We start from the raw sequence: 12464 nt of genomic DNA, 5'->3' as shown, positions 1-12464 counted from the left end.
CCATCCTGCCTGTTTCTATCACGTAGCTTTCAAGCGTACTATTTTAGGGCTGCGAAATTCGTTTAAAATAGTATTATTTTTGTTAATAATATATTAATATACTATCTATACTAATATTATAAAGACGAAAGATTTGTTTGTTTGTTTTGTTGAATAGGCTCTGAAACTACTGAACCGATTTGAAAAATTCTTTCACTGTTTGGAAGCTACACTATTCCCGAGTGACACAGGCTATAATATTTTTTGAAACAAATTAGGGATCTTTACTAAAACTCCAATAATGTAACCCAAGGTGTAAAAAAAAATACCTAAAATATCGTGTGCTCTGCGAAAACTATTGATGATAGAATAAAATAATGTACTACGACTTTGTAGAACACATTAGTATTTACAAGTTTTTGTTAAAGACCCGAGCGGAGCCGGAGCGGACCGCTAGTAAGTTATTATAATATTATAATATTAACTTAGACTTCATGTTTCAAGTATTTTTGTTGTCTATGGCCTCCGAGAAGCATTTAACGGCAAATGTTTCTTCGATCCCAATACACTGAACGTTCAAGCGGTACGCACTGCTTAGAGTCTAAGCTGGTGGTACATATCAGAGAAAAAGGTTATGTACTAATCAGATGCAGAATTAGCGAGAAGAGGAGGTTCGTCAGCCCAACTAAAGCATTTTTTACAAGCACTTAAATTCCGAAATTCAACTGATATCTTTTCAGGTCCCTCGCCATCGTGGGAGCAGTTCGTCAGAGAATCGCTAGTTCAGGCCGCGTGGCCTGTTGCACTCGTGGCGCCCCCACGACGAGCACTCACTGTGGACCACCAGTGAGTATTTGAACATCTCTACATTTGCTAAAAATTCTTATATACGATATTACTATGTGCCATGTAAGTTATTAAAATTCTGTATTATCTATAATAAAATCTATTTATTATCTGAAATAATATTTAACACATTTAGTACGAAAGACACAACGTTAGACATAATGATATAATTGATATAAATTTTCACACAAGAATGTTTTAAATTCAATTAAAAAAAATAGATATTCGGTAGCTTTGATAACATATTTGCTAACCATTAGCTTAATCTGACAGTACGATAAATTATAAGACCCAATTTAGACTTATATAAATTGACCAATAAATTCAAATTTAAAAAAAGCAAGCTCTTTTTCGTTTACAAAAGCGCGTTTTTACTCTGAAGAGCAACCTGTATTAAGCTGATACAAAACATAAAACGGTTTAAAAGTAGTTTATATATTTAAAACAAAGCTCGTACGTACGGTCGGTAAAAGCGGAAAATTCGTACATCCAGACGAGCCATAACCGTACATATCCGGGCGCGGTGCTTGTTTAGATAGCCGAGCTCCAAAAAAGATAAAAAGTGAGAGAATATATATGTAGGTACGTGTTCACGGTTGTTTAGCCTCGAAACGCTTTTTCAGCGAAGATTTTGTTATCAATGCTTTTTTTCCTTTTTATGAATATTCAAGGGTTTATGCTGCGAGAAAAATTGCAATCTGAGAGTAACCTACTTGGGGTTGCTAGATGAAGCCAATTTATGAACTTGTAAAATATATCATGTGCAGTGTACTTACTTTACTAAGATTAACGAACACGATTGAATCACCTATACACGTATATTCATATAAATGGTTTAATTGATAGAACGTCACTAATAGAAATCGTTGATTTAGATATGGTACAATTAGCATCTTGGGAATTATTTTACTGTACTGTACAACGTCTGTCCCACCCTTCAAATCGAAACGCATTCACGCTTCACGACAGAAATAGGTGAGATTGTGATGCAAACCCGTGCGGACTCACAAAAGGCCTCATCACTAGTAATTACGCAAATAATAGTTTTGCGGGTTTGATTTTTATTTATTTATTCAAGTTCATGCACAAGGGTACAATGGCGGACTTAATGCCTGAGGTATTCTTTTTCAGACAACCAAGGGTGGTGTAGAGAGTTGTGTAATAGGTGCGTTACTTATTGCGGAAATAAAAAAATTGATAATAATATTACATAAATATACAAACACATACACTGTATACACAATATTATACAACGTACACAATATTCAATCAATCAATAATTCACAATACTCAAGAATCATGATAATCATTTAAAATTTACACTTATATCTTATATATAATCATATCATCTTATATATATTCACATACATATATACTTTTATTACACGATGCTATTCATTCACCGTTGAAGTCATTCGTGAACATTTATTAAGTACGTATTTTACTAGATTTGGTACCTGTCTGAAAAATATGGACACTAGCACAATCGCATCGTTCGGCAGGTGGGGTATGTGGGAGTCGAACCTCACTAAAAACTCCTGCCGCTTACAGCCGGCGCCCTACCCCGGACCGGGTGGAAGCCCAGTCGGAACTATTGAGACGGCGGGACCCTTTAGGCTACGACGATTTCGAAAGATTTTAAGTCAATTGTTTTTAACGCTACTACAATTGCCTTCGGATATATCGCTGGTGGTAGGTACCACCGCCTTATTTCTGCCGTGAAGCAGTAATGTGTTTCGGTTTGAAGGGTGGGGCAGCCGTTGTAACTATGCTGAGTCCTTAGAACTTATATCTCAAGGTGGGTGGCGCATTTACGTTGTAGATGTGTATGAGCTCCAGTAACCACTTAAAGCCAGGTGTAAGCTCGTTCACCCATCTAAACTATAAGAAAAAAAAGTTGACACCTATGAGGCTGCCCTGTAGTTCGTGGGAGATTTCTTCCCGTCATAAAAAAGAACGATAATAAAACGTATTAATCTTCTATAATATAAAGCAGATAGGCATTTAATCAACACATTTCGTATTGAATGTTTTCGATTCGGTGAGTTTGTTGACATTTCCGTTGAATAGCGCCCATCATTCAACTAGCACAATAGTAATCTTACTTTGTCTCTCAGAATATTGCTAAGACTGAGCTGTGATGTTTGCATTGTGCCATTAAAATAATAATTTCGGACGTGACACCATAATAACGTCGTTTATGATCATTCTGAGAATAGCAGGATTTTAGTACCGGGGTTTAGTGGCCTCGGTTCTGCATCATTCATTACATTGTAATACATGTAGTATTTCGTGTTTCGAGTCGCTTAGGATTTGTTGAGAGGGAGATCATATTATTCATTAATCGACTTAATTACTTAACATAAAATAGCTATATATATTAATTTATTCCTTACTGGTGGTAGGACCTCTTGTGAGTCCGCACGGGTAGGTACCACCGCCCTGCTTATTTCTGTCGTGAATCAGTAATGCGTTTCGGTTTGAAGGGTGGGGCAGCCGTTGTAATTATACTTGAGACCTTAGAACTTATATCTCAAGGTGGGTGGCGCATTTACGTCGTAGATGTCTATGGGCTCCAGTAACCACTTAACCAGGTGGGCTGTGAGCTCGTCCACCCGTTTAAGCAATAAAAAAAAAACGCCTTAATTACTTAACATAAAATAGCTATATAATATATATATTCGTATTTTATTCCAGGGGAAGTTCTCATTTGAATCTAAATGAGGAAGTGAGCGTTTGTGTTATTTTTTTTAATTATACAAAGTACAGTATTAAAAAGTACTCCCCCACTGAAAATTATGTTTGTGTTATTCAAATTCGTTCACTGGAAAATGTTTACTGATTTGTTTTAAAACTGGCGCAGTACATTTTTCAGTGCATTCATGTATACTGCTTCTACAGATGGCTGGGCAAGAGAAATGATGAAAATTGGCTTCTCTTTGAAAAGGAAACTGTTTTCATAACGATACACAAAACACAAAATTACAGTGGTGTTGTCAAGTAGCCGATGTTAAAAATATATATTGGTTATTTGGGACAGAATTGTTATTAATTTAGTTTCAAAAACATACTTTTTTTTTATTGCTTAGATGAGTGGATGAGCTCATAGCCGGTGTTAAATGGTTACTGGAGCCCATGGACATCTACAACGTAAATGCCGCCAGCCACCTTCAGATATGAGTTCTAAGGTCTCAGTATAGTTACAACGGCTGCCCCACCCTTCAAACCGAAACGCATTACTGCTTCACGGCAGAACGAGGCGGGGTGGTGGTACCTACCCCAGCGTACTCACAAGAGGTCCTACCACCAGTAGTTAAATTAATTTAAATATGTTTGAGTAAGTTTTCAAAGTGTTTTTTCACTTGCATAAATGAAGATCACTGGGTGTTACAAATTTGCTGTCTAATAATTACTAGTTAGAGACAATAACTATTGTAGCATAGGTTAGCGTTCGATTCGTGAACGAATTTCTTATTTTTGTCGAAGTTATTTAATATTTGGTATCGTGGTATGTTTTATATAGTACGAGTATATGTCTGTCTCCGTCACACATAGAAAGTCCGTGCGGACTCACAAGAGGTCCTACGATCAGTAATTACGCAAATTATAATTTTGCGGGTTTGATTTTTATTACACGAAATTATTACTTAACCGTGGAAGTATTTCTTTAGAAAAATTGGTACCCGCCGGCGGGATTCCGACACCGGTGCATCGCTAGATACGAATGCACTGGACGTCTCATCCTTTAGGCCACGACGACTTTTGATAACGGCCATCCACCTTGAAATATGACGTCTAAGTCTCATTTGTATGGGATAACAGCTGTTCCACCCTTCGAACCAGAACGCATTTACCGCCCCGTGGTCGAAAAAGACCGGTCATGGTACCTAATCAGTATGGACTAACAAGACATTGTACCTAAAGTCCCACTACTTCAGAAATTTATTTACAGTTTGAGTTACTTCTTACTTGTGGGTAAATTTTTTTTATTTATCTTTTATAACGCCAATATACAACATGTACTGGTAGTATGTAATTTTAAATGCTTGTAACGTCAGATATAAGCTTTAAGTTAAAAACTTAATTTATTTCAATATAAGTTTTTTTATTGCTCAGATGTGTGGACGAGCTCACAGCCCACCTGGTGTTAAATGGTTACTGGAGCCCATAGACATCTACAACATAAATGCGCCACACACCTTGAGATATAAGTAGCTTCGTGACACAGTTAAATTGAAAGTAAAATTAAATTTATCCGCTCTTCTATAATATACATTTAAAACTATACGCGTAATAGGCATTACCAGGAGTACCACTCTTTAAATTGCGGGAATACTGTAGAAAAACTGAAAATGTAGATTTTACGCCTTAATTTTATTAAACTAATATAATTGTCCATATAAGGCAGACAATTATGAATGCTTTGGATTCGTGGTCCACCTACATAGGTGGGTCACAAATCTTTATATTGATAACTAGCTGACCCAGCAGACTTTGTAGTGCCTCAATCGATAAATAAAAGACCTAAACTATTGTATAACATAAACTTAAAACAAACAAAAGGAATCCGACGGACGGGGGACACATCAAAGGAAAAACAAAATTGTTATTTTTATTTAATTCCGTGCATTTTCATATTTATCTACCTTTTAAACCTTCTCTGGACTTCCACAAATAATTCAAGACCAAAATTAGCCAAATCGGTCCAGCCGTTCTCGAGCTTTAGCGAGACTAACGAACAGCAATTCATTTTTATATATATAGATATAGATTCCATAATTGAAAAGAAACGAATTGTATATCAACTCAGCTTGTAAAACAGAACTGACTACAATGCACGTCGGCAGCGAATACCATCGGGTAGAAGTTCGGAACGCCTCTAAACTTAGTTTCAGAGGGAACAAAAAGAACAAAACCTATGCAGAGAAAGCCTTTTGAATCTTATTACAATGCCTTACGGTATATATTGTATACCTTTTTCTTTAACTTAACGGGTCTTTGTGTCGCGTTTCTGAAATAGGGTTACGAACGTATTTGATTCAATAGCTCTACACTCCTTGTATTAAAACGTCATGATTCAAAAGAGTCCGTCCCTCCACGAAGAAACGATAAGGGCGTAATAAACGATTTATAAACATAGATCAGAGTTTGAGTGTAACACGTAACGTAAGCGGTATTTGAATACTTTTTTCAATGAATTTCGATTTTTTATATTTATTTATTAATGTGTGGTTTGTGTTTTAATTTGTATCTCCTAGTGCCTGCGTTGTTTACTCTTTTTTTAGTTTATATTTTAATATTGTACACATTATAGATATTATTGAAATAGTCTGTTTGACTTTTATATATTCGGAGTGAAAATATCCCGCGAATAGGAAGATAAAATAACAAACCACAGTGGTGAGCCCGACGTGATCGAATGTTGCACGCTACAAATATTTAAGCTAGCAGAAAAATAGATCATTCAATACCGTTAAGAATTATTAACGCCATTCATGATAGATGATCGCAGGTTTTCCTCTAAGCAGTGGTAGATGTTTCAAAGAAAATTTCCGATTGTAGTATAAACAACCATTTCAAATTTATATCAGTTGGTTTGATAATTACTAATATTAATATCAATATGGATATTGTTTGCCTCTAAGATCATCTAATTGACATTATTGACATCAAGGGTTTCAATTAATCAAATAAACGTGTACTTAGCTGTTTTTTTGTTTCTTCTTGTTAATCAAGAGTTTTAGCCTTGTACGTTATTATTATCCCTATTTAAAACGACTTTAACTTTGATGTCATCTTATTTATCTCTAAGTCTTATGTATCTTTGTTGTACAAAAAGATAGCGACTGTATGAATATTGAACGGGCCTCCTTTTTTAAGTTTTTTTCTCTGAAACGATGGACGTTCTTTCGGCCCACCATTCGGTTGTCGATATTCATAAACATCATAGATTTTTTCCTACCTATGCTGATAGCCTTGAGAGGCTGTTTCAGCGTTACCCTAGCGTGTAGGTGAGCTCTCGGGGTGTTGCTAACACTGGCTCTCTGCGAAGTCCTAGCAAGAGCAGTGCTTCGCAGAATCTACCACCGGATCGGAAACGTGGCCCACTAAGAAGATCCGGCAAGAAACTCAGTGGGCTGTGTCTATGGGTTAAAACATCACAGAATAAATGCCACCACGCAGCGTAAGATATTAAGTTAAAGTCTAGATTGTTCATCGTTATTAGTCCATAGTAGTCTTTCCACACTAGAGTTTTCTTACGAACCTCTTTTTATTTGATCTGGTTACTATTGTATTGATTCCTTAATCAGAAAGTTAATAGATTTTAACTGGTGATATTGTATACCATAAGTAAATGTTCAATTTAATAATCTTTACGGCTCACAAAACTCGTATATATTTTTGGAGATTTGTGTGAATTTTTTGTGTCTGTTACTTTCTCTATAGCTCAATTCCTACTTTTCGTTTCAAGATGGTACTAGATCACGAGTTCATCTTTCAAGATAACAAATAAAGATCAGTTGAATACTCTAAAATTGCCATTCATAAGGTGGCAGAGAACCATTTCATTTATCTAACGAGCACTGAAACAGACGTGACAAAAAAATGAGCTGTTATAAATCGCGTCCCTTTAATATTTATGACTCGATTCTTTTTAAATGGAAATGAAAAGTGTTGGGACACATTCACTCGGAAACCTTATAATGAAATGTCGTTCCGTGAAATGAAGAGCATATCGAATTCGAAATATCGAGTTGTTTTAGTTCTTTTTATTATAAGCATATAAGGACTTGCAAACTCAAGGCATGCTTGGTGCCTTAAACCTTCATCGACAATGAACGGCTTGAATACGTTTTGCAGATCATTCATCTAAAGACAAAGCCATCATCATATATACATGCGTATTATTAATAAAGATATTTGTTTTTTTTTTTTTTAATTTTTTTTTTTTTTATTTTTTTTTTGATGAAAGTTTACTGGTGGCCCGAAGGCCTTTCCAGTTTCACCAGGACAGGTGGGCGAGCAAAGGCTCAGCCAAGAGGGGCGGGATTTGCTAACAACTGCCCGAGCGCCTCCGAAGGAGACCTAACAACTCAAGAGCAATTGTTTCGCGAATGAATCTACTACCGGATCGGAATCGTGACCCGCTGAGAAGATCCGGCGAGAAACTCAGCGGGCTGATGCATGGGTTAGGTTGCACGTCGACCTCTTTGTCGAGTTCGACGAGTACGGTTACCGGGGTCCCTAAGCCTGCCCCTAGTATTAGAGCTGAAGGCATCTAATGCAAAGGTTATTGGATCTGATGGATCCGTAAGGACGTGTCTAGGGCGTCGACGGTGACTGGCTCCTGCATGATCAGGATTCGGAGAGTAGTCAGTGGCGGCAACGATAAGGCGATTATCATGACGCATAGCCTTATCGAAGTATCGTTCCGACGCTGACTTCATGTATTTCCGAATTGATTCGAGGCCCAGGTCGTCGTGTAGGTCAACGTTCCTCACGAACCACGGAGCCCCGACAGCTAACCTGCAAAAGCGGGATTGTAGGGATTGGAGGGTGTCTATGTGTGTGCGGACCGCGTGAGCGAACACCACACTCGCGTAAGTCATGACGGGCCTTATGCAAGTTTTGTAAAGTGTCACCTTGTTCCGAAGGGACATTTTACTCCGCTTACAGATCATGGGGTAGAGTCTACCGAGAATAAACGCGGCACGGTCACGGACTGATTTTATATGCGGGCGGAATGTCATCGATGCATCCAGGGTAACGCCCAGGTACTTGACCTTCCTAGCCCAGGGTATGGGTTGTCTAAAGAGAGTAATCGGGGGTGTGAGATTCCTCCTCCTAATCCGGGAGGAAATCCGTGTGGAGCTTCCCCTCTGAAATAGCACCGCAGTACTTTTCGCTGGGTTGATGTCTATGCGCCATTTTCGGAACCACTGTCCTAGGGCTAGGGCTGCGCTCTGAAGCTTCTTCGCGATTAGGGACTTATTTCTACTAGAATAGTAAACAGTCGTGTCGTCGGCGAATAAAGCTAAATGGGTCGGCGGCGACCGGGGAATATCGTTGACGAATAAGCTAAATAGGAGGGGTGAGAGGACAGAGCCTTGGGGGACTCCAGCTGTGAGAGGTCGTGGGGAGGAGCGGGTTCCCTCGACTCGATATCGAAAAGAGCGGTTCGACAAGAAGTCCCGTATGATGAGCACGAGACTATCCGGCACGCCCATGTTGAATAGTTTGAAAATCAAACCATTGTGCCAGACTTTGTCGAACGCTTTTGCGACGTCGAAGAAGAGAGCTCCCGTGTATAACGGTTTTGGTCGATTAAGCCCCACAAGAATGTGCTCCGTGAGGCGGTGCACCTGTTGAACGCATGAGTGATTTGTACGGAATCCGAATTGTTCATCGATGAGAATGCCCTTGGATGAGACGAAGTCTCTGAGGCGTTTGTAGAGCAGACGCTCATACAGTTTGCCTAGAGACATGAGGAGGCTAATCGGGCGGTAGCTCGTCGGATGATTTTTTGGTTTACCGGGTTTATGTATGCCGATAACTTCCGCTTCTTTCCACACCGCGGGAAAGATACAGTTCGCCATAGCGGCATTGAAAATAGATGCCAACATCACGATGAGTTGGACGGGTAGAAGTTTAATAACGCGGTTAGATATACCGTCGGAACCGGGAGCCTTGCGAGGACGTAGGTCTTTGATCAAGTCTTTAACTTCCATCGGGGTGACGGGAAAGATATTTGTGGCTTGGTTCATATCAATACATGCAGAGCTCAATGTGTTCCGCTCCACGAGCAATACGGAAATTAGTTTTCTATGTCGTTATGACAACGGATCTGTTTCTATATATCCTCTCAGCGACATGTGTATTAAAAAAATTAAAAAAAACGTATTTTAACAATGACATTGGAATATATTATTATGCTTTGTTCTACACGAAATCATAATGTAATATAGAACAATCTGGAACTATAGTAGGCACTAAATATCATAATTGTCGGTGCTTAGATCATGTTTTGTCTCTTTCTAAGGGTCGAATAAGGAATATATGGCTGTCTATCAATACGAAAGATTTAACTTCGTGTTATTATTCGTAGATCATTTTACGTTTATTAATGAAGCCGTAAATTAGCAAAAGAGGTGTTAATGCTGGTCACGTATTGAAGTAGATTAATCTACTCAGCGTAGATTGCATTTTTATTAAATTAAATTCGATGAATTACGTATTCTATCTAAAACTATACTGTAACTATACTGAGACCTTAGAACTTATATCTCAAGTTGGGTGGCGCATTTGCGTTGTTGATGTCGTTGTATATATCACTAAATGCCAGTTAGCGATTCCAGTATGTTGTTAAAATGCACAGAGAATGGTGATGTCAATTTTCCGCTGAATCACTAAGTCGAAATCCACAGGAAGAGATTAAGGCGAGTACCGCTTTTCCTGAGTTTTTGTTTTAAGTAACGAAACTAACTTGAATTTTCTATTTACCTATAAACAGCTCTGGTCGTTTTCTATTATCCCGGCCAGAAATTGCCCGCTTTGCCAGTTAATCCTACTCGTTTTCAATTTGTGGCGACTTTAATACTAACCTGATATAAATTAATTGCGTATTACATTTATAACTATTATAGTAGCGCTATGACATGTCCTTCTTCAAACGAGACTTGCGGGGAGTACTTAATGGTAGGCAGCGGCTTCGCTCTGCCCTTGGCATTGCTGAAGTCCATGGGCGACGGTAAGCACCCACCATCAAGTAGGCCGCATGCTCGTTGGCCTACAAGGCCATTAAAAAGTATAAAAAAAACATTTATAACTATTATAGCACTATGCTACTCAATATGGAGTGCCGAATTGGCTAATACCTGAATGTTTGCACGTCTTTTCATAAATTAAACATAATATACCTGCCTCTTCACACCAAAATGATTGAATCGTAAATATACGTCGGTTGGCTATAAATTTTTAATTATTGTTCGCTCATAAAGATTTAGATTAAAGGGAATTTACCAGTATCTACCTTCAGAATACTAATGGGTTTTTGACTCAGAAGGATTAGCTTGTAAGGGAGCATTACCCCGAATCGGACGGAGTTTTATTAAAGAATTTAAGCAACACAATAGTAATCCGTTATAAAAGCGGTTTTCCGAAAAACTTAACAAAACGATTTTAAATTGTGCTATAAAAGGGGAAAAAAGTAAAAAAAGGAATACATCGTTTGGTTAATTTTGTTTTTCTCTGTTTATTGCTTGTAGCCTTTTGTTTAGGTGACATACATAATAATATCCTTTCTCGTTGAAAATGTTTTATTGTGTTTTTATTTATTTATATCAATTAATGTGATCGTACATATATGTATGGTTATACGATATGTTTCAAAAAACCATTGTCACTAACCGAGTAGGTTAAGTCGTCGTGGCCTAACGGATAAGACGTCCGGTGCATTCGTGTTGAGCGATGCACCGGTGTTCGAATCCCGCAGGCGGGTACCAATTTTTCTAATGAAATACGTACTTAACAAATGTTCACGATTGACTTCCACGGTGAAGGAATAACATCGTGTAATAAAAATGAAACCCGCAAAATTATAATTTGCGTAATTACTGGTGGTAGGACCTCTTGTGAGTCCGCACGGGTAGGTACCACTACCCTGCCTATTTCTGCCGTGAAGCAGTAATGCGTTTCGGTTTGAAGGGTGGGGCAGCCGTTGTAACTATAATTGAGACCTTAGAACTTATATCTCAAGGTGGGTGGCGCATTTACGTTGTAGATGTCTACCAGGGCTGGGCTCCAGTAACCACCAGGTGGGCTGTGAGCTCGTCCACTCATCTAAGCAATAAAAAAAAGGTACATTGATACATTAAAACGAAAATAAAAGAATTTGAGCTGTTACTATAAAGCAACAATCAACATGTTACTTAAAGTCTGGCCAAAATCATACATTGAAAGACAGACAAGTTTATGGCCTTCTTTAAGAAACCAGTGAAATTACTACGGCAATTCAGCCGCCCTACGCTCTTTTGTCCTTCAAAATGTTAGAACATGTTAGAACATAATGTAAGAAAATGAAATTTGTGCGAGCTCACAATATCCCCTACTATCTTAAATAGTGTTTCTATCCAAATCTGTAATTTAAATTTGTTCAGTTGAGTTTTAAAGTTATTAAACATTAGATAGCTTCGGAAATTTTGTCCACGTGGAATTTAATGTTTTCTTGTACTGTTTAGAATTTTAAATAATGTAATCTAACATCACAGCTGTAATAGTTTTTTTTTATATAGTAATAAATGATAAACTGTCAACCTCTATTTAAATTTTTGTATTAACAATAGGTTAGTGTACAAAATTTTAGGCGACCAAGTATCTCTACCTTCAGACAGAAAATAGGAAAGCCATAACATACAATTTCATTGTAAAACAGATTACTGTTTCCCCGTCTGAATAAGTACAAAACGATTTTCCGCATAGTTTACTAGTCAGTTATCCGTAAAGTTGTTGTATGTACATATACATATAGACTTTCCAACAAATTCTTTGTGTAGATTTTGAAGCGTAGCGCTACCGGAATATTAAAACTAAAACATCCAACATGCCGTAATCCGTAAAGAAAAGTTTCAAAGCTGTTACTA

At 37.8% G+C, this 12464-nt stretch overlaps 1 protein-coding gene across 1 annotated transcript in view; it reads left to right on the top strand.

The window, feature by feature from the left end:
* The window catches only part of LOC101738855 (GTPase-activating Rap/Ran-GAP domain-like protein 3), a 211135-nt gene that overhangs the window by 62034 nt on the left and 136637 nt on the right, over positions 1-12464 (top strand). Inside the window, exon 3 of the mRNA XM_021349488.3 lies at positions 720-825. Within this exon, the coding sequence (XP_021205163.1) occupies positions 720-825 (106 nt within the window). The remainder of the gene's footprint in view (positions 1-719; positions 826-12464) is intronic.

This window comes from Bombyx mori, chromosome 15 (genome assembly GCF_030269925.1).
Source record: "Bombyx mori chromosome 15, ASM3026992v2".
Lineage (NCBI taxonomy): Eukaryota > Metazoa > Arthropoda > Insecta > Lepidoptera > Bombycidae > Bombyx > Bombyx mori.
Note: the sequence above shows the minus strand (reverse complement) of the source record. Positions and strands in the feature narration are given on the sequence as shown.